Below are 22,908 nucleotides of genomic sequence, written 5' to 3'. Positions count from 1 at the left end.
GTTGGCATGATTATTAAATTATGTAATTGTGGAGTTTATTGGGAGGGTAATGCCCACTGGTTCAAGCAGTGCAGTGATTTTGAAGTTTGTCCTTGCATTACAGCCAGGTATTATTGATAATACGGGTGATTGATAATTCGGTGGGAATGTAGTGTTTGTTAATCATAGATCGACCTTAATAAAAACCAAGAGCTTTATTGGATTTCATCACAAAGCTCAATACTGTTATGCTTGACACTGACAACAAGTGGGATGTAATTCTACATGTGAGCTGTGGTCTTCATCCTTTTAAATATTAAATAAGTACAAAGCACTTTGATTTGATTAAATAGAAAATAGATTTTTCTTTCTTCTTTTTTATCCTAAAAATCTATTTTTGTACACTATTTTTACCTTTTGCACCAATGGATCTTATCCTTTATACAGGTAAAATTAAAATGCTTAACTTTTAACTTTTTTGACATACAAAATACTCTTGAATGGGTGTTTTTTTATGTTTGTTCGAATTTTCTTGTGTATTAGGTGGGTGTGTATTCTCTGTCATCCCAAACCCCAATTTGGTGGTGGCACATGGCTGCCTATCTTAAGCCTGGTTCTGTGAAAGTTTTTTTTTCCAATTAAAAGTAAGTTTTCCTTTCTACTGTCATCATATGCATGGTCATTATTAGAAATCAGCCACACAATTTATGTGGCTGAATGCTGTAGATAAAGTCATCCTAGAGGAGGGAAAGCTGCAAATCAATGACTGAATGTAATCTTTTTTCCTTAGACAGAGGGTTTTTCTTAATTAATTTGAATAATAAACTAAACTTGCCTGCAATGTGTGATATGGGATGTCTCAGAATGGATATACTTGACTTGGAATTTGTCTCAATCTAACTGAAATTACATTTTTCCCAAAGTATCTTGATATAAACAGGTTATCAATGAGCTTTAGATGATTAAGTAAATTGGTAAGTTTTACCATTTGATCCCAGGACCAGTTTGTTGGGAGGCAGACTCCTGCCTACTATGAAAACACTACTCAAGTCTGACCCTGCTGTGAAAACTAAATGATAATGAACTGACAAAAATTATGTTTTTGGTCAAAAAGTAGAAAATTTGTTTGCTTCTTTTTCCTTTGTTGCGGTTAGGCTTTATGGTAATAAATGCCAAACTGCATTACATAAAAAATATACATTTGCAGGTGGAATAAAAGAGTTGAGAATATGGATATTGTCCATTAAAAATCCCCAACTGTTTCTGGTGAAGTTAGTGGGAAGCTGTGGGCTAGCATCTCCCTCAGTACAACAAAAAGAACTATGGATTATAAAAAGAACAAAAACAGATGTTTAGGTAAATCAGGCCTAAGACTTTGTCTTGCATCACCTAGCCTCTGTTGGTCTATCTTTCCACTCTCCTCTGACTTACCACTTAACATCACACAGACGTAACCCTGCTATGCTGTGATCAGGCTCGACGTTGATGAGGTTGAGTTCTTCTTTTAAATTCTCTTAAATAAGAAAAAAAGGTTCTCCTATTTTCAAGGGCACAAAATCTACTATTATTTTCAATGTGAAGGGTTTAATTATATAATTTGTCCCATCTGTTAATTTTGAATTTAGCAATCAACCATGAATCTTAATGCTAAAAGTTTTCTTATTTTTTAAATAGTTTATTAATAGAACAAACATTAGGTCTGTGCAGATCAATAGCTTTTGATTTCTTTTCTGATATTTTAACAGGCCAATAAGATCAGGGAAAGGACACTGTATTAAACACATATTTTGAAGGATTATAGAAGTGAAACACATATGCTGTAATACTCAAGTGTAGTAAATGAGGATTTCGCTTAAAGTATATTTTGTTAGTATACAGTTATATATATTTTTTTCATCATATTCACTTTTCTATTGGCTGCATTAATCTTCTTTTTAGTTTGTTTGTTGTTCGTTAAAGAGTAAAGGACTCTGCTCCCTTTGAGAGTCACAGAGAGACTTTGTACCAGGTTAATTAATTGCCAAATCTCCAATGGGAGGAGGTGCAGGATGGTTGTAATATCAATCCCATCCAGCAGGTGGCGGTCGACAGCAATCCGTCCTGATTTTCCCGGAAGTCCAGGTGGAAAAAAACCAAATCAGGTTTCAAAGGAGTGAAAACAAACTTTGTGGCGATTTCCAGTTTATTCCCAGTTCCTCCAGAGACTGCAGCTGCGATTCCTGCATAGACACCCGAGAACACAGGTAAGTATGTAGATATATGTTTTCATTATCCTGGAAAATCTGACATGTTTCGGGTAAAATACCAAATGAATGATTCGGTTCCTCTGAATACCTATACTGTTTTAAAAATATATTGATTCTTCTATTTTCGCATTTAGATTGTTTTTTTTTGTTTTTTGCATAAGCATCGCGACAATTGCAACTTTTCTTTGATGTTTAATGAAAGTCGGCTCTTCAAGCTCTTCAATTTCTACATAATGTGATGCGTCAAACAAACCAAAATATTAAGGAAGATATATCTAATCCAAGCTGTAAATAATAGTTTTTATGTTAATCTTTCTGCATACATTTCAAGTAAATATTAGTTTCCCTCCGTAGATTATTAAGCAAAGTGTCAGACAACCAGTTGATCCAGCTTTGTTGCACATGTAATCCGGTGGGCTGAAAACCACAGCCGCCTCTCATCAAACCTGACGGGACACATGCTGGTCGAGCCTCCTCTCATCCTGTCCACTCTGCGTGTTTCTACCTACTAATGAGTCCTGCTCAGCCTGTTTCCCAGCCTCACAGCACGGCAGCCTGCAAGAATCATGCAGGCCTGCTGGGGTTTTTTCCACGGCATTCCCGTTGTTTTCTTTTTTTATGAATGGCATAGTTAGTCAGACGCAACGGCGTAACTATCAGAGACTGCAGTTGCTTAGGGGGCCCCGTCACTGACACCTGGTTGGCCCCTTACGCAATGGTGGACCAGGACGCCTCCTTGCAGATGTAATGGTGCGAAAAAAAATCCTCTAATATCCAGCTGATACAGTATTGACCGAACGGACCGTATTTATACCCCAACAAATGGCAGATTTCAGCATCATGGTCAGCCGTTTAAACTCGACATCACTAGCAAAGCAGACAGTGGTACTTTTAATAACTATGTTGATAACTGTGTATCGTTCATTAGACGATTGGTAAAAAAAAAAAAAAAATACACTCATATATGTCTCAAATTGCAATAAAGATCTTAAAAGAACGTTGTATTTGTTTTTTACAACTACAGCTACAGCTTGGAATTATGGGTAATCCAGAGCGTCGATCAAAACCATAACGTTAAGGTAGAGGATGGGGATGTTGAACTTCATATGGTGCCCACCCAGATAATGTTGCTTGTGTCGTTACGCCATTGGTCTGACGTAAAATATTATTATTTAATTATGATCTTAAGATATATATCTGTGTTAACATCTATCTGTCTGTTTAAAGGAGAATCAAAGAATAGTAAATAAGCTTGTGTTTTTGAAATGTTTGAAGGGGATGAAGTGCTGATCTTGTGCTTTTACGTCCATAAGTATGGACAAGCACAGCTCATGTAAGGAGGTTACAAGAAAAAATTGACTGATCTTCACTGCTACATTCTTGTAGTTTTCCACCTTGAAACCAACAATGTCTGGGATTTTTTGGGTTGTTTTGTTTGTTTGTTTTTTCAATTACACATTTTGATCCAACTTCTCTTTTTTTTAAACATAAGAACAACTATTTTACCCAGATTTGGTTACTCCATTCAGTGTAAACATGGGCTGGTTAACTCAGCAAAGTCAAGGCAAATTCTTTTGTATAGCACAATTCAGTACTAAGACAAGGCAAATTGCTTTACATGATTAAAATATAGGAAAATAAAACAGAATCGAAGCAAGTAGGAAAAAATGCAGAAACAAAAATGAACAATAAAAAACAGTTGAACTAAAAAAAAAAAAAAAGTTGAACTAATGATGTTTCAGTTGAACTGTTTAACTAGGACAGTCGAAGGCAATACTAAACAAATGTGTTTTTAGTCTTGATTAAAAGGAACTCAGATTTCCGCACTCTCACAGTTTTCTGGAAGTTCGTTCCAGATAAGTGGAGCATAGGAACTAAATGCTGCTTCTCCATGTTTAGTTCTGGTTCTAGATATGCAGAGCAGGCTGGAGCCCGAAGACCTGAGTGCAGGGGCGGATTTACCATTAGGCAAAACTAGGCAGTTGCCTAGGGCCCCAAGTTCCTGGGGGCCCCATAAGACTCCTTTTCCATACAGCTATTACTTATTTGTGCACATTAATTATGTTTTTAATAAAAATCCCTTCATTAAAAATGCCATCAGAATGCTTATAATATTAAGTGTGTCTCAGGCACAGGTGTATTTCAGACCCCTCTAGCGCTTTTATTTCAAAAAAGCCCCTAGCACCAAAACTAGTGGCTTTTTTCTGCTACTGGAGACTTTGGTGACAACATATAAAAGTAGCGAACTCTGCTCTCCAGAGCAAGTAGATTGGTAACCCTGCCTCCTGCTCTCCTCTATCTTGTCCGCTGTCATGATTCATGCAGCTATTATTTCTTACAAATGAAAAATGGAGAACAGATTAGCAGATCATAGCTTGTGTACAGTGGAAAGAAGGACTGGGTTATTTACTTTTGCTGTCACCTTTTTGGAAACACAGTAAGGAGCAATCGGTTAAGCAAGCTTAGTTTCATTCCTTTTGAAACAACATGAAAAGTCAGCGGAGTACAAAACAGAGGAAAACAAGAAAAGGGACAAAATGTAGAACAAATAATGTATGTCTATTATATTAAAATTTCTGTATCTGTATAATGGGTCTGTTTTATGTTTTGTCTTCTTAATTCAGAGGGCCCCCTGCCTGTCTTTGCCTAGGGCCCCAAATTTCCTAAACCCGCCCCTGCCTGAGTTGTCTGGAGGGTTGATACACTGATAGCATGTTGGTGATGTATTTAGGTGCTAAGCCATTCAGAGATTTATAGACTAACAGAAGTGTTTTAAAGTCTATTCTCTGAGATACAGGGAGCCAGTGTAAGGACTTTAGAACTGGGGTGATGTGCTCTACTTTCTTAGTCTTAGTGAGGACACGGGCAGTAGACAAGTATGACTTTATGTAAATGCTTCTGGTCAAACATGGTTAAAAAATCAACTAAATGAATCCTCCAGACTCTGCTAAACCAACTTCTTTCAACTATTTTGAAGAAGATCATGAGAAAATGTTATATATTTCAGAGAAGTCCTCAAACCTTTGCAGCTTCACTCACTGTAATCTGAATAAAAACAAATAAAAATCTAACCATGCATTGGAGGGGGTATGATTAGTGTCCTCTTTCTGTTGATCATTGATTTTTAATATCATCATACATTTAACTGCAGATATCAGGTTTCTCCATATTGCTTCTTTAGCAAATTCTACAAATATTTTAATAAATTAATAACATTTTGTCGCAGCTTGGGTTTTACAGTATCATCTTAAATTACACAGGTTAAAAATAGATCCGGTTGTAATGTTTTATTTCCTAACAACACCTTATGAGGCTGGATCATCATTTCATTGTCTATAAATGAAAACGGAGGAGAGTAAGATCTTTTGTTTTCATGTTGGGAAATGCTTTTAACAGGACTAGTCAAGATTCCTATGCTGTACAGAAACCCTGTTCATGATTTTCTACCCCGGCTAGTTTTTTTTTTTCTCCATTGACTGGTAGGACCAACTTCCTCAGAAAGGTTTTCAATAAAATTCCAAACATTTAACGTGTCTTAAGGCTGCAACTAATGATTATCTAGTTTTTGATTGACATGCTAATAAATTCAAAAATGCAAAATGTGATTTTAAGAATGTGAAGCTAAACTAGGCCATTTGAGTTTTTTATAGAGTATATTGACATGCAGAAAGGTGTTTTCCCTTTTTAAATGCAAAATCTATATATTAGTTGTAAGTAACATTTTAAACTGGGTCGTTCTTCCAGCAAATAGGATGTTTTAGAGTCTAAACTACATTTAACAATTATTCTATTATAAAAGTAACTGATGATTATTTTATTAATTGGGTAATCCAATTATTTGTTTATGGCTAGTTATTATCTTGCCTCATTAGTCGTTAGGGGAAGCTATCCAGGTGGCGTATGAAACTTTGTAACAAAAAATAAACAAAGACTTCCTGTGGAAATTTTCAGGATGCTGATCATGTCCGGATTTCTGGCGTAATAATGTCACTAATATATATATATTTTTTTAGGCTTTCTCTCTGTTACTGTAAGCTTGTGGTATATTTGTGTTCAATGTAGCTGAATTAGAAAAATCCTATTTTCCAAATTGAATTAGTTGACTTGACTTCCTCCTTTTTAAAAAGTGAAAATGAACATGTGTGGAAGTTTTAGCTTCAAAGTAATAATAATAAAAACCTCTGAGATGATGCCGCAGCATCAGACATTGATTAATTCTGCCTTAAGTTGTAATCTTTGTTTAAAAGTTGTGATATTTGAATATAAATAATGTCATAATTTGATAATCATTCTACCTGTAGCTCTAACTGTAAAAAGTTGCATATATTTACTTCAGCTAAGATCACCAGCTGTTAAAGGAGAGTAAAAAAAACATTTATTAGCAGTGAACTCTGTAACTTAAGGATCCATCCTATCAGGTTTTGAATCACTGTACAATTTAGAGCTGCCAAAATATCAAATTCCAGTTAATAATGCAATATAATGAAACATCATAGTTTTTAAAGATGGAAAGTACCTTCATTGATTATTTACAGGGTGATCATAAGGTCTGCAGGTTTATTTCTGATACAGATTTAGGTAATGATGGAAAACAAAAACTAATAATTCACCAGCAGAATTTTCTGTCTAGATATTAAATGTCCTCTCTTGTTTCCCCTAAAAAAAATTCCCACCTTTTATTAAATGTATTATTTTAAAGTAAACATGAACATGAACCTTGTGAGGATTTTAGTAATGCAAACACTAAACAAATCCACCTTTTTTTATCAAACCAGACATAGTTCCTCACACCGACTTTGATACTAGCACCAGCTTGTTCTAAACATTTTGACAGGGTTACGTCTCTGCCGGTGTTGCAACTTCTCTCAACAACACATCTTTTTTTTTTTTTTATGCCCATAATTCTTCTTTAAAATCTGTTTTCCCATACATGACATGAGATTTCAGATGTTGTCGTTGTTGGACAGCTCTCCCCTGCAGGGCTGTTTGAACCCATATGTTTTTTTTTTTTTAACACACTGAAGCTGCTCGAAACTGGAGCAAGTATTTTACACCTTTTACCTTTCAAAATAAAGCTTGAGTGCTGTTTATGTCTCATTGATCACACGCATAGCTCACCTTTCACAATTACACATACATAGACGAAACAAGAGCTGTGTTTGGTAAAAAATAAATAAATTGATTTTCCAATTCAGTATCGAATCTCTTAATTCCTAAAGATCGATTCATATTACCAAAGAAAATGCATTTTCCACTGTCCTTACAGGCGCCATTAAGCACCTTTGATTTATTAATTTGCTTTTGAATGTTGATATATATGAAGGACCAACTCTGCCATATTTAAAAATAAATACAGAAATAAATAAATGCTCAATAAATGTATAAGCATACAATTAATTGCCAACAAAAAAGTGAGACATAAATGTATATAACTCTTAATTAGCTTCTTTATTTATTTGCCTTTGTAATATTTACCTTATTTATTTTTCTGTCCTTTATAATCTTCAACTTTATTTTTTAATTACTTATATTTTTAAGTATTTATTTATTTGCATGTTATAATATTTTTGTCTGTTTTATTCTTCCTTTGTATTTTTTTACCTTAGTTATTTCTTCGCCGCTGTTTATTTCTCTCTGCCCTTTTTACATTTTTCTCTGCCCTTTTTACATTTCTCTCTGCCCTTTTTACATTTCTCTCTGCCCTTTTTACATTTCTGTCTGCCCTTTTTACATTTCTCTCTGCCCTTTTTACATTTCTCTCTGCCCTTTTTACATTTCTCTATGCATTTCTGTCTCATTATGCAAATGAGGAGGTTGTGTGTCCTAGAGAGTCAACTTCTGCTCATTGGTTGGCTTGGCGGTCCATCTTCTTAACTCACAGAGCTCAGAGTACTAAGTTAAATGTTCTCTTTTCTGTTGCTGTTGTTCAATTAAAGTATGTTTTAAGATCATTTGAGGCGAGAACCTTATACTTTTAAGCATCACCATATGGCCCATTCACAGATTTAATGCGTAATTTAAAAGAAAATGTGACGAACTTGAGAGGACCGTGGCAACCAGCGGAGCTCCGAAGCTGACGGCAGCCAGGTCTATAGCCAGGCTATGATGGCGATTTTTTGTTGCATTTGGCAAAGTTTGGCAAAGTCCCTACTCAAGTTCTAATGACTTCAGACTAGACATCAGACTCTCCTCCTGTAGATTCGACCGATGTAGTAAAATGCTAACCAACACGCTTCACACACGGCTATGCCGAGAGAGGGCCGCTGCAACAAAAAATCGCCATCATCACCAGCGATTCTTCACAGACGGCTATTCCGAGAGAGGGCCGCTGCAGATGGGCTGTGGTTAGACCTGGCTGCCGTCAGCTTTGGAGCTTTGCTGGTTGCCACGGTCCTCTCAAGTTCGTCACATTTTCTTTTAAATTACGCATTAAATCTGTGAATGGGCCATATGGTGATGCTTAAAAGTATAAAGTTCTTGCCTCAAATGATCTTAAAACGTACTTTTATTGAACAACAGCAACAGAAAAGAGAACATTTAACTTAGTACTCTGAGCTCTGTGAGTTAAGAAGATGGACCGCCAAGCCAACCAATGAGCAGAAGTTGACTCTTTAGGACACACCCCCTCCTCATTTGCATAATGAGACAGAAATGCATAGAGAAATGTAAAAAGGGCAGAGAGAAATGTAAAAAGGGCAGAGAAAAATGTAAAAAGGGCAGAGAGAAATAAACAGCGGCAAAGAAATAACTAAGGTAAAAAAATACAAAGGAAGAATAAAACAGACAAAAATATTATAACATGCACATAAATAAATACTTAAAAATATAAGTAATTAAAAAATAAAGTTGAAGATTATAAAGGACAGAAAAATAAATAAGGTAAATATTACAAAGGCAAATAAATAAAGAAGCTAATTAAGAGTTATATACATTTATGTCTCACTTTTTTGTTGGAAATTAATTGTATGCTTATACATTTATTGAGCATTTATTTATTTCTGTATTTATTTTTAAATATGGCAGAGTTGGTCCTTCATAGATATAAAGCTAGCATCCATATATTGCAGAACTACACAGTCATGTTATTTAGTTAACAGCTAAAAAATGTTTTTAATAGCAGCAATTCAGTTTGATATGTGACCTGATCACATTGGCTTGAAAAGAATCAGTTTTAAATCTTAATTTTTAAATCATTTGAATCGAGTCCTAAGCAGAACAAGGAGACGCTGGTGGCTCTGTCTATTAATGCTCAGATTTGTGTTAGTCAGGCTAAAAGTCAGAGTTTAAGAAAGTCCACCTTTATTTAAGTTTCTAATATTTGGTTAATGTCCTTGATTTCCTTTGAAGTCGCAGCAAACCTTTATAAACCTTCTTCATACTTCATCCTGACCGTTTCGGGCTGGGTTGTTTTATAGTACTGAAACAGAACCAGCAATATAATTTGGTTTCGAGGTTACATCTTATTTGTCTGTTATTTTTATTGCAAAATATTTTCAGAGTGGTTGCACAAATCTACCCTAGAGCAAGATGGTTTCTCTGTTCTGACAGGTCGTGGGAGGAACACATTAAACAAACATGCTTTAGATTTCTCAGTCGTGGGATTTTTTTTTTTTACATTTAAGCGAGAATTATATTTTGCACATCAGGTCTCCTTTTTTGTCTTTGTCATGTGAATCTTAGTAAATTGAAACAACTTAATTATTTCAGTGAATGAATTATTAGTTGAAAATCATGTTGATTTATGAAAGATAGTGATGAATTTTAATAATTTAAACATTAAATGTGATTGTTCAGAGCTCATGAAAACACAAACTTCAGTTTCTCAGAGCGTTTATTTAATGCTTGGTAAAAGACAAGAGTATAGTCCTTCCTCAGGTTAGTGTAGATTACATGCTTTTGGTTAGCAGTTGTAGCACATCTGTATGTGGTGGCTCTTAAATGATAACTTGGGCTACTTTCAATTTCCTCCATATTCGTAAATTGATTGTGCTTCACAATGTTTTTTTTTCCAATAACTATCCGTTATTATGCAGGACAGTGAACAAATGCAATATTTGCATTTTCAAAGTTTTATTTTTGTTTTGTTTTTTATTCGCCGAGATAAACAATGAAGAAAATTTAAAGAAATATATCCATGAATTTTACTTTTTGTTTTAATTTCTGAAGTAAGTCAGCTTTCTAATGATTTTCTAATATTAAAAGTTGTGTCTGTTTTTTGGGGTTGTATGGTGTAGGGCTAATGAGAACAAAGTGCTCTGTAAGGCTTCTGATTATTTAAAATTTTATCTCCTTTGCGCAGATATAAAAGATGCTGTTCTTGTCCATCCTCGGGCTGGTGGCCGTTTGGTACCTCTACCGTTGGTACAAAGAAAGCGAAAGAGTTTCCGACAAAGGGAATAAGTATGTGTACATCACCGGCTGTGACTCCGGGTTCGGGAACACCCTGGCCAAATATCTGGACAAGCTTGGCTTCCGCGTGATCGCAGGCTGCTACACGGAGAATGGGGAGATCGCGCTGAAGAAGGTTTCCTCCGAAAGACTGATGACGTTTTCCCTGGACGTCACAAAGTCGGACAGTGTCAAAAAAGTGGCAGATTTCATCAAGACTCATGTTGGAGAGAAGGGTGAGTTGTATTTGTTTTGTTCTCAGTTATTTCACTAAGCAATAACTAATCAGTTGGGATGATGTTAGATTGAAGCAAAGCTGGTCCGGGGATGTTGGTGTTCCCTGATGGGGGGCGGTTTATCAGTCCCATCCCAGGTTTCATGAGCTCCTTATCTGGTTTCAGGTCTTTGGGCTGTTGTAAACAATGCTGGAGTTGCAACACCATCTGGTCCGACTGACTGGCTGACTATCGATGATTACAAATCCATGCTGGCCGTCAATCTTATGGGAGTAATTGACGTCACTCTGAGCGTTCTCCCTCTCATCAAGAAGGCCAGGGGCAGAGTGGTAAACGTAGCCAGTGTGTTTGGCCGAATCAGCCCATTCGGGGGTCCTTACTGTGTCTCCAAATATGGAGTGGAGTCCTTTAATGACAGCCTGAGGTAAGAATATTTTCCTTTCTTTATTGTTATCCACTGATAGTATGCTAAACATCCTCTTTAAAGTTTTTTTTTTATGTGTTTTAGGTTAAACATGGCGCCGTTTGGAGTCAAAGTTCTGTGCATTGAGCCAGGCTTCTTCAAAACTAGCGTGACTGACACAGTGATGCTGCAGAACCACCTGAGGAAACTCTGGGATAGATTATCTCAGGATATGAAGGATGACTATGGGCAAGCTTTCTTGGAGACCAGTGAGTTTTTACTTCTTCTTTATTAATGCTTATTGTTTGACACAGTATGCGAACATCCATTCATCCATTTTGTGACACTCAAGCTGTCTACGGGCGAGAGGCGGGGTACAAGCTGGACAGGTCGCCAGTCCCATCGCAGCAGTATGCAAATAGATAGTAGGGGTGTAAATCACATCCATCATGGCGATTCCATTCAGTATCGATTTCCTGAACCAACGATTCGATTATTTTTGATACTCAAGAATACACCACGATTTGATTCAATTAATTGGTGCTTTTTTTTTTTACACCTTACAGGCTAGACAATGTTTCAAATTTTAAGTAAATCAATGAAAGATGTAATATCGTTATGCATTTTTTTTTTAGAAACAAAAGCAAATAACAGAAGTATAAAAGTTGCATCAAAAAATACTGAACAAAATCAGTACAATGAGTGCAATTCAATACCTCTGCTCCAGACGTCCCCGCCCCCTCCACCTCTCCCAAATTGTAGCTCACCACAAACAGTGCCGCAGACAGGAGGTCGGCTTGTTTTGTTTTTATGACCGAAATTGCGGAAAACAACTCGTGAAGTTTGACCCGCTAGAAGAGCCAGGTGCGCGAGAACGCTGGGGCCCTTTTTCCACCTGGATCTCCGCTATTTTTGGCCCTCATGTCCCTCCGTCGTCGGACTAAACTCGCCCCCACTTCCTCACCGCCTCGGCCGTATCGAGACCCACAGCGTGTAGCACAGACCACGCTTCAATATTGAGCATAAATCAAAAATGTCTGTGTCAAGCTTACTGCAACACACTGCTGTAAGAGTATAACCAGGAAGCGCGGTAGGAGGGCAAAATAGGTTTAGCGCCACCGCAGCACGGGAGGGAGAATTACGTCCAGGAGCAAATGGATAAAAATAGACCGGAGGAAAAAAAAACATGAATCGATACTCTTGGGGACGTGTCGATGCATCGGATCGTCGGCTGTTGGATCGATGCATCGATACAAAACGATTATTATTTACACCCCTAATAGATAAGGCCAAATATATATCTGTGCTGCCACCAGCGTTTGGTTAAAATGTCCTTTAAGAAGATAGCCCAGAGTCGATACTTTATTCATGAGCCAGTTTTGATGTTTGAGATCATTTCCATGTTGAATTTGTATCCAATGATCTTAAAATAGTTGTGGAGGAAATGAAGTGAAGAATTTGGAGTTCTTCTCTTCCTCCTCCATTATTTCCTCCACTATAAATCCATCAGTACTGCTTGGCAGGTTTTCTGGTAGCTCACCTGCCCAGTACCATGATCCATGATGCTGCCATCACCATCGCCATCTTGGATTGAAAAGCCTTTCCTCAACTCTATTAAACACACCTCTTGCCATTAAGACTAGAAAGCTTGTCTTCATCTTCTTTGACCTGAGACTTTTCCTCCTGAATGATTTGGCTTAACCAATTGCAAATTTTCAGTGAGATTCAAGCCAATTTGGCTTTTTTGTTTTCTTTTTAATAGAGTTAAGTTAATTAAGTATGTCAGCAAATCTTTCAGACTGACCAATATTAGGCTTCTGTTTTGTCATCTCCAAAGCCTTGACTTCCTGCTGGAAAATCTACAGTTATCTTAACAGGAAACTAAGGAATTAAAATTAGCTTTACCACTTTTCCTAAGAAGAGTGACCAAAAATCAAGCCTGTTGATTTCTCTGAAATATTCTTAGTAATATATACTGAAATAGGGAGAGGCTGTATCTGATAAGAATATAATACTTGGAGATATTGTATTCCTTGAAATTGGACAGATTAGCTTAGGAACGGTAACCTATATGTACATGATCAGTTTAGGTCCGCCTGGTTGAAAACTCATTCAGTTTCACAAAATCGTACATTTTGTAGGAAGTTTTTTTTTTATCTTTACTTAAGTTTATAACCATGTTCCACAATAAAGCTTCACAAGAGGCTTCACAACAGTTCAAAAATAGAAAATTTAAATAAACCTAAATCCCGTCCATAACATTCAGAAGAAATAAATGGCAAAAAACATCTGAGGTTTTGGGGTTTTTTTTATTTATTTTTTTTAATCAACTGGCAGGTAATTGAGTGGGAAACTGTTTTTTGTATTTTTTTTTTACCTTCAGTAGTTTGGGCAGAAAACAATATACATTTATATTTGTTTATAGGAAAGCATGTTTACTATAAAATAAAACATCTAAAGTTTAAAATTTAGAAATGCCTGTAATGAAATTGCCTATAAAACTCCCCCACACTGTCCTGACGTAGTAGAGCATTATATTGCCATTTATATTGCAAGTTTTTCATGCATTTCTGATGGTCAAAGATTTTTCCTTCCATAGAGGTTAAATAATTTTTGTATCACTGACTGCAGAAGCTTTTTATAATCTCTGTTAAAACATAAGGTGTCAATGTCATTTTTTCTTTTAGCTCTCCAAGAGTTGGATCAAAGGTTCCAGCAGTTCAGAGACGGGGACCTGATGAAGGTGGTCCACTGCATGGAGCACGCCATCGCTGCCGTCTATCCTCGCTCCCGCTACTCCCCAGGATGGGACGCCAAATTCCTCTGGCTGCCCATGTCCTACATGCCAACATGGATAGCAGATCGATTTTTCCTACAATATAGTCCCAAACCTAAAATCTCTGTGCTGTAGTTTCTGACATAATGTGATTTGAGAAGCACCCTTTAAAATACCACATTTTGTGTTTTATTTTTCAGAAGAATAAATGTTATTCAACTACAAGCGTGTCATCTTTACACGTCTGTCAGTGGTGTGCATGTAGAATTTTATCAACATCCTTTACATCTCAAATCCTGTGATATCGGTCGTCTCCTACTTGGAACAATACATTGTTTGTAAGAACTTTGCATTTAGAATAATACTGCATTTGTCATAAAGAGCAAACGCAAACAACAGTGCTGCTGTGTAACTTCTGCTCTTAGAGTCGATTTGAGGGTAAAGGGAACGCAGTTATCAAAACTAGGAGTCATGTTATCCTGTTTTGTCTCTTACACAAGCCTATGCTGGTGAACCATTTACCACTTCTATATCAATTATGGACCTTGACTCTAGATAGTGCAAAACTTCATCTGCAGTTTCGAGTTTTGCACTAATTTCATTACTTTGTTCAGTTGAAGGTGAGAAGCGGCTACTTCTGAAGAGCTGTAACCATGGTATGTTTACATGATTATGATGTTCTATGGTGCTTGAGTTGGAATTTATCCACTGTGATGATCATTACAACTTATTTAGAGGTTAAATGTAGGATTTTTTTAACTTATAACATTTTAGTACGAAAACAAAACTGCTCCCCTCTGGTGGAAAATGAATGTAATTGCATGAAGCTTTGACTGTTTATTGTATTATAACAGAGTCTGCCCAATATAGAAAAGGCTATTTTTATGTAATTACAGATTTTTTTTTTTTTTTTTATACACCTGGACCATGTTGACTGTTTTATATATGATAAAGCATAGAGGTATAAGTATTATGATTGGTAGATTGTGTGATCTGTTGATTTGGGTAACTCTGAATAATTGTATTTTACAGCTTGACTTATCAGGCCAAGAAGTAAAAAAAAAAAAGTTTCTGTGTCAGAAAGCAGTTTCCTCTGTTTCTTTTTTCTTTGTCCTAATGTAATCATAAAAAAGTTGTTTTTCCTTATACAAAAATAAAAATTAATCCTGCTTTTTGACAAATTATAACTGCGTTTTAATTCTGTCAAAATAAAACCTTTTTTAAAAAATACCAATTTTATTTCCACAAGGAGTTTACTAATAAATAAATCATGACACTACCCAAAGCAGGTGACAGGTCTTTTTCTTTTTTCTTGTTTTCTGTAATCAGATAAATGTGTCTTAACTATAAAACTATCTTTAATTTTATTTATTTTTTTGGAGGGGGAAAATTTATCAGTTTAATAGATACACAAAAAATGAAAGCGGCTCAACATGTCTTATTAGTATCATAACTATATTGAGCCTCTAGATGGTGTTCACTGCAAAAAATAGAAATCTCAATAAGTTATTTTTTCTTAAAATAAGTGTGTTTTTCCTTGATTTGAGGAGGTAAGTAAGACACATTGCCAATGGAACAAGACAATTTCCTTTTAAAATAAGAAAAAACTATTTTATCCTCTTATTTCAAGTAAATATTATCCAACTATCTTATTTTAAGAGTAAAAATACTCATTCCATTGGCAAATCATCTTATTTATCTACTCAAATTAAGGCTAAATATACTTAATTTAAGCCATTTTTTACTTATTTCTGGATTGTTTTTGCAGTGTTGTCAATAAGCTATTGAGTGAGTCTTGGATTTTTTAAATAGTTATAGATCCAATTAAGGGCCGGATTTATCAAGATCCAATTTTGCGTGCAGTAATTTGCGCTCGTAAACTGGAATTTTGCGCGAGGGGCTGAACCATGGTTTGCGGGTGATTTAACAAGAGCGATTGCGTAACTGGTGGCAGGTGCAAAACTGTTGGAGACGCCCTATTTAAATGATGGTTTTGCGCGTTTGGTGGTTTGCGGCATGGCGAGTTTGGACAGCAGAAAGCGCAAAAGGAAATTCGACCCCATGGAAATGGAGGTGTTGGTGGATGAAGCCAACAAACATTTAAGTGAGCTACAGCAAAGAAGTGTGACTGTCACACAGAGGAACGCTATATGTGAACAAATCTGTAATAAAGTAAACGCTGTTGGTGAAACCTTGCGAACAGTGGATGAAGTAAAAAGAAGATACCAGGATATTAGAAGGCGAACCAAAGAAAAACTGGCATATAAAAAAACATCTGCAAACAAAACAGGAGGGGGCACAGTAGATGAGATGCCTCTGACCAGCATTGAGGAACAAGTACAGCTGACGCTTTGTGAGGAGCAAATCACTGGAATTGCAGCTCCAAAATGGCAATGCTGGATATACGATATGTTTTGATGATCGTTTCCTCGTTCATTCCAAAAATATTCACACGGAGTGAAAATATGCGTTCTCTGCGTCTCCTTGCTTCATTTCAATGTCTCCTTCTTGCGGCAATAACCGCTGCCATGTGTGCGCAATTACGCATACAGACCATTTGCACCTTCTTTTGAAACGTGTTAAATATAGAGTCAGATACCGTTAGCAAAATTGCTTTCAGGTTTGATAAATCACTTTGCGAGTGCCAAATTAATATATTTACATGTTCTCCTCCCACAAGACGCACTTTTGCGTGTAAACGCCCCATATTGCATATTCATTGCAGAAAAAGTACTAAATGGATAAGAGGCGCTAATTAGCGCGTTTTAAAGACCAAATCCTTTTAGCACGCTGTTGATAGATCAGTTTGTACATTTTTTAGCGTGCGCAGTGAAATAGCTCACGTTTTTATACACGCAAACCTTTGATAGATCCGGCCCTAAGAACTTAATTGCCAATAAACGGTGTTAAACTGCAAATACAAGTTGTTATAAAAATGAAGAATGCAGTTTATCAAGTCTTACCATTTTTGTAAGGTAAATATGAATATTAACTTATGAATATATAATTAAGAATGTTTCTTCCTCTCAGGTTTCACTCGGTGAACTATTGAATGGTTTTGTGGAGGTAAGTTTATTTTTTCTTGTCACCTTCATCATTTAGAGGAGGGAAGGGAGTCATTTATGAAAATAAAAAAAGTAAACAATGCAACTCCCAACAGAGGAGAAAACTTCAGATTTCAGCTTTCAAAAATATGCAATTCACTATTACGCCTGGTTCCCAGACTATTCCAAACCAATTCATATCCTAAAGCAAATGACTTAATATCCTTTAGTGAGCCAGGTCTGCAACAGTACAATAACACTCTCATCTGCAAGCAAATTTAAATTTGCAGAGCAGCACTTTCTGAAACATCTTAAATGCTTTGATCTTCCTAACTTGCTCTGAATTTAGAAAGCAGTTCAAATGAAGGGCATAGCTTTTTAAACCACAAAAAGTGAAGTGTACTGTAGTTTTGTTTTCTAACCTTTTTTTTGGAGTTTGTCCTCATTGACTGAGAATCTTGACCTTTAAATACAGAATGTTTTGAAACTAGAAAGGAGGTTAATTCAGAGCTATCACACGTTTTCAACTGGATGATAGATTTGAACTTTGCCAGTTCAAATCTATCATGGACAACACCTTTCACCCTGTGCATCACAGAGGAGCTGAACAACTCTTTCAGTCGTTCAGCCCTGCTGCCTTCAGACTCTGCAATAGTAATGTGAAAAAACCTTGTGCAAAAGGCCTGTATTTATTTAGTTACCAAGGGTCACCTTGCACTGTTTACACTTTGTCACAATACTTTGTTTGCACCAGAATAGAATATAACAAGTAAAACCAACATACTGTATTTGCACAGCAACTATTTTACCTCAATATATAAGATCAATTTATTGTATATAGGACGCCTTAAATATCTCACTATGTATATATATATATATATATATATATATATATATATATATATATATATATATATATATATATATATATATATATATATATATATATATATATATATGTGTATATTAGTTATGTATGACTTTATACACTTACTTCTTTGATGCACCTGTTGTTCATTAGAGCTGATGTAACAAGTGAATTTTTCTGTTGTGAGATCAGTAAAGTTTTATTCCATCTCTTACATTCAAATCTCTATGCAGTGAATTTTCAGCATATCCACAAATGCTCTTAGCTTGAAGCACAAAGGTCAATGTACACTAAACAACCAATCTTTCAGCTTTTAATTAACTTTCTATTAATATTATGATTGTTGTTAGCACTCAAACAAACCCATCTAACTTTATTGGATAACAGTTTTGTTTTAATGCTAGATACTGTCCTGAACCAGTATATCCAAATGTCCTACTCTACTCCTAGAGTTTGTCTACAAGAGATGTAACCTATAATGTTCCGAATAAACAGGAATAGTCTTTCTTTAGGTATTACCCTTTTTGTTTTCTTTCTATTTTTTTACTTCAGGTTCTCCTATCAAATTTGGCCTTAACCTGTGTGTTTCTTCTGGGCTGCTTCCTTGCTCTCCGTTGGTACATCAGAGATTCCTACAGGGTCGGTGGTTTTACTCAGAAACATGTGTTTATCACGGGGTGTGACAGTGGATTTGGGAACCTTCTGGCCAGACAGCTGGACCGGAAAGGCTTCAAGGTTATAGCCGGATGTCTCACAGAGAAAGGCGCCTCAGATCTAGCAGCAGTGACATCCCCCAGACTGAAGACTCTCCTGCTTGATGTTACTGACAGCGCAAGCATCCGGAGTGCTGCGGAGTTTGTGAGCAGAGAGGTGGGGCAGCAAGGTGAGCTGGGTTCCAGTCAAAGGGAACTTTATAGACATAAGAAATTATTTGAGCAAGCAATGGATGAAAGTAGGCACAAACCTCTCCCTTTTCACATGATTAAACCCCCAGCATAAATAGAATGACCATTAAAGGTTATCAGGTTTAAAAGAAAAAGTTAGATTGAGGTGTTTTTGGTAGCTAAAGAACCGAGCGCTCCATATGCCATTCCAAACAGGCGGTGGGGTTGCACTTCTTCAGCAGGGACATAAAAGCTGCTTTAAGGTAATATTTAGTTGCACAGAGCTGAATACATGGTAATCCTGGAAGATAAGCCGCTCGTTATGCTGAAAAAGATTTTAGACCAGAGTGTAGGTTTGAATTCTGTTATGTGCTTCGGGCACATTATGATTTTTGTCCATTTCTTTTCTTTGTTTCTTATAAACTTTAGTTGAAGGATCTTTTGTTAATATATTTTGGGATTCTTTTAGCAAGTTAATTATGTTAATTTGTGGTGCTGTCGTCCGCCTATAAATAGGCTGGCCTTCAGTACGTTAGCGCGTTCCTTTCCAACCTCGTTTGGACGCCACTTCCCACCTGCTTCATTTGCTCCATCGTGCGCGGTGCGCACTGGTCTTGTCGCTGCGGCCTGCAGCGGACGTTCCAGCCTGCCATGTGGTATTTTTGTTACCTTTTTCTTACTTTTTTCTTGAGGTTTTTGGCCTGGCGGGACCGGTAGTCCTGTTTTCGATTTTTCTTTCGCTTAGGTTATTTTTTGCCTTTAGTCCGGTACCAGTAGGGGCTTCGACGGCCCTGTATAGGGTTGGCCCCCTGCTGTACCGTTTTATTCTGTTTGATCGGCCTGCCAGGTCCAACTTTCTGTTGTTACTTTGGGTTTCTTTTTTTCTTTTTTTTTGGGGCACGGGATTTGAGGGCCGTTAACTATTTTTCTCTTCGCAGAACATCTGAAGAAGCCGAACCAAGAACAACTAAAACGGAGAGAATTTATTAATAAAACATCTTTTTTTGAACCCTCATTTTTGTCTCGTGTCCTCAAATATGTTGTGTCCTTGGTGGGCGTAACAATTCCAACAATGTTAGATCACAAAACTACTACTGTATTGAGTAGTTTAGGTCAAAGTATATTTATGTGACCTAGATCTAATTTCATTGGCAATTTTGTTGACAAACACGATGGTCACAGATGATCTTTATCTTTTTTCACTAAAATTTTACGAATCCACTTTTGGCTGCTTTTGCATCTAGTTCCTTGCAGCAAAGTAAAGAGTTTGTACATGTAGATTGTGATCAATCATCTTTATATTTGCATGTTGCAAGTGTAGATTTAATTATCCATGTTGTGCTCTTAGTTACTCTTAAACAGAAAGTCCGGAAGAATAGAATAAATGGCAAACTCTCAAATAAAACCAAAGAAAATGTCATACAGCTTTGTTTTAGAGGGGCTTAATTTCATTTGGTGATTGTGTTTCTTCCCCGCAGGTCTCTGGGGTCTGGTGAATAATGCTGGCAGGTCTGTGCCTGTGGGACCTACAGAATGGATGGTGCTGGAAGACTTTACGAAAGTCTTGGATGTGAATCTGATAGGGGTTATTGACGTGACCCTTCAGTTTTTACCGCTGCTGAAGAAAGCCAAGGGTAGAGTGGTGAACGTGGCCAGTATTCTAGGGAGGCTCTCTCTGATCGGTGGAGGATACTGTCTGTCCAAATGGGGAGTGGAAGCATTCTCAGACAGCCTCAGGTAGAGAAATTTAAACTCTTTGTGAATTTAAGTTTCTAAAAGTCTACGGAAGTTCTTCAATAATTTAAGTTATACTGACAGATCTTTCCCCAGTTTTACATAGTGTATTTTTTTCCCCCCACCAACATAACTCCAATAAAAAAAAGTTAGAGTTCGTGCTTTAAATCTAGTGAATAGAGAGAATAAAGTAAAACTAACATGGACATGAAAAAATATAAGGCTGGTTTTTTTGTGTTTAACCCAAGAGGTTATATGGTTCTAAGCTTTGTCTCATGCATCTAAAAAACAACACACAAAAAAACCATCAGAATGACATTAAGTTAAAGTATGTTCAGTTAAGTAAGCCCCTCAACTTTTTGTACACGTTTTACTGTATTTTTTCCATCAAACAACAATGACGATGTGACACTTTATTAAAATGGAAAGTATGCGTCATACAGCCACTATAATAGAGTACAATTTCTCCCCGCTCCACATAACTCATCACATTGCCTTTAATGTTGAAAACGCTAAACAAAAAAAGCAAGTTTGACAAGCTGACCCCTGTGTGCTTCAAATTGTTTCAAAATGTTTCATCTTTGGTGATGTTTCATGAAACAATCTATAAAGATATTCAAAAATATATGAGGGGTATACTACATTTTGTAATATAGTATAGATAAAAAAATTACACTAGCTGTAGCACTGCATGTCTGTTCCTGGCTGATAAGCTCATAACAATCCTCCTCGCTATTATTTTTCCACCAATAAAGTCAAATATTTAGGTATAAGAGCTAAGCACTGGAACATGTTGTGGTTAAATAAAACAAAAAGCCAATATAACAAGTTTAAACACTTTGATTCAATAATCCCGAAGGTTGTGGACATGTCAACCTTCCTGGTTAAAGCCATAAATAGTGATTGGTAGCATGGTGGCAGCATTATGATATACTGTAGTAAGCTTGTCTTTAGCAAAGGAGCTATAGAATAGGTATAAAGCTTCACTATTAAGGGGTACGATGGCCTAAAATATGCAGCTAGAGCAAATGTGGAACTATAGTCATGGAAATTAACCCATTTAGTAAGAAAATGAGTTAAATTAGGCATAAATGATACAACTGATGATCAGAAAATGCCAGAGTAATTATCTTATACATTGTGACCTTGTAATTGCATATTCATACATTGTGACCTTGTAATTTGATATTTATTGATATTCATCATCTCAGGAGGGACATGCATCACTTTGGTATTAAGGTGAGCATCATTGAACCTGGTTTCTTCAAGACTGCTGTAACCAGTCTGGATCTAATCGAGGCCGACCTGAAGAGGCTTTGGACGCGCCTTCCTGAAAACGTTAAGGATTCATATGGAGCGACATACCTAAATGACTGTGGGTAGAAGAGCAGCATATTTAAACCCATTTTAAATTCACTGAGTGCTGATTTACATTCTTTTATTTTTTACAGATATGAGAATGCAGGGCTTCTCCATGAACATCCTCCGTTCTCCTGATATCTCTAAGGTCACCTGGTGCATGGAGCACGCTCTCACTGCCCAGTATCCACGCACACGTTATGGAGCTGGCTGGGATGCCAAGTTCTTCTGGATTCCTCTATCCTACCTTCCTTCATTTGTGTCGGATTTTGTTGTAAATGTTCTCCTGCCGTCACCTAAAGATGCAATAACCGGCTAAATAAAAGATAACTAAATATATTGTTAAAAAAAATGACTGGAAGATGAAAATAACCTGGAATAAATGAATACTTTGTAAATATTTAAAGTTAATGCAGTTCATTGACTATGTTCCTATTGGATTCATTATCCTCCTCATTGCACTTAAGTTTCATGCATTTTCATTCTTACTTTAACTGTATATGGACGTAAGTTTAAAGGACACATTTACTCATCACCACTGCATGACTAAGGATAAGCTTAGTTACATGGCTAACTTGAATGACATGATTCCCTCTCTTTTTTTTAATATTGAGCTTTGATCATAAGAACTGACTCTTCATGTCATTTCAAATCCTTTTATTCACCAAAAGTATAAAATAAGTAACCAAAAAGTGAAATAAAAACTGCTTTGGTTACATTTATTTTAAAGGAATTGTTCGGGCTTCTGTTATTTTTGTCAGATCTAAAATATATTTTACAATTTTCTAAAGGGATTTTATTTTACACTACTTTACCATGCATCATGATTATGTCAGTATCTGAGAAGGTGTTTTAAACCCAGTTGCTTTGATACAAAAAATAACTTAGGACTTATTCTGAAAATAAAGAGCTAAAAATGTGCAGAATTGGAGTGACTTAGGTTTTTGTTTCCTTGCTAATATATGGAGATGAAATAAAATAGTTAAAACAA

At 36.3% G+C, this 22,908-nt stretch overlaps 2 protein-coding genes across 2 annotated transcripts; both read left to right on the top strand.

Moving 5' to 3' along the window:
• The first annotated feature begins 2,067 nt into the window (after positions 1 to 2,067).
• Positions 2,068 to 15,097, top strand: dhrs9 (dehydrogenase/reductase (SDR family) member 9). The gene is made up of 5 exons (XM_038280243.1): positions 2,068 to 2,222; positions 10,525 to 10,849; positions 11,015 to 11,273; positions 11,358 to 11,521; positions 13,940 to 15,097. The coding sequence occupies exons 2-5, from the start codon at positions 10,534 to 10,536 to the stop codon at positions 14,161 to 14,163; spliced, it is 963 nt and encodes a 320-aa protein (XP_038136171.1). The 5' UTR covers positions 2,068 to 2,222; positions 10,525 to 10,533; the 3' UTR covers positions 14,164 to 15,097.
• On the top strand, positions 14,580 to 22,323 carry rdh1 (retinol dehydrogenase 1). Its single transcript, XM_038280242.1, has 6 exons — positions 14,580 to 14,684; positions 17,059 to 17,094; positions 18,493 to 18,823; positions 20,303 to 20,561; positions 21,770 to 21,933; positions 22,010 to 22,323. Exons 1-6 carry the CDS (start codon positions 14,682 to 14,684, stop codon positions 22,234 to 22,236), a joined length of 1,020 nt encoding a protein of 339 aa, XP_038136170.1. The 5' UTR covers positions 14,580 to 14,681; the 3' UTR covers positions 22,237 to 22,323.
• The last annotated feature ends 585 nt before the right edge of the window (positions 22,324 to 22,908 follow it).

The sequence above is a fragment of the Cyprinodon tularosa genome, unplaced genomic scaffold (assembly GCF_016077235.1).
Source record: "Cyprinodon tularosa strain WSP-4 unplaced genomic scaffold, ASM1607723v1 ctg158, whole genome shotgun sequence".
NCBI classification, from domain to species: domain Eukaryota; kingdom Metazoa; phylum Chordata; class Actinopteri; order Cyprinodontiformes; family Cyprinodontidae; genus Cyprinodon; species Cyprinodon tularosa.
The sequence above is the reverse complement of the archived record's forward strand: the minus strand, read 5'-3'. Positions and strand labels throughout refer to the sequence as shown.

Coding starts and splice junctions, on each gene's coding strand:
- dhrs9 (XM_038280243.1), top strand. CDS start 10,534: ATGCTGTTCTTGTCCATCCTCGGGCTGGTGGCCGTTTGGTACCTCTAC. Junction 10,850..11,014: donor GACTCATGTTGGAGAGAAGG/GTGAGTTGTATT, acceptor ATCTGGTTTCAG/GTCTTTGGGCTGTTGTAAAC. Junction 11,274..11,357: donor TCCTTTAATGACAGCCTGAG/GTAAGAATATTT, acceptor TATGTGTTTTAG/GTTAAACATGGCGCCGTTTG.
- rdh1 (XM_038280242.1), top strand. Junction 17,095..18,492: donor TATTGAATGGTTTTGTGGAG/GTAAGTTTATTT, acceptor TTTTTACTTCAG/GTTCTCCTATCAAATTTGGC. Junction 20,562..21,769: donor GCATTCTCAGACAGCCTCAG/GTAGAGAAATTT, acceptor TCATCATCTCAG/GAGGGACATGCATCACTTTG.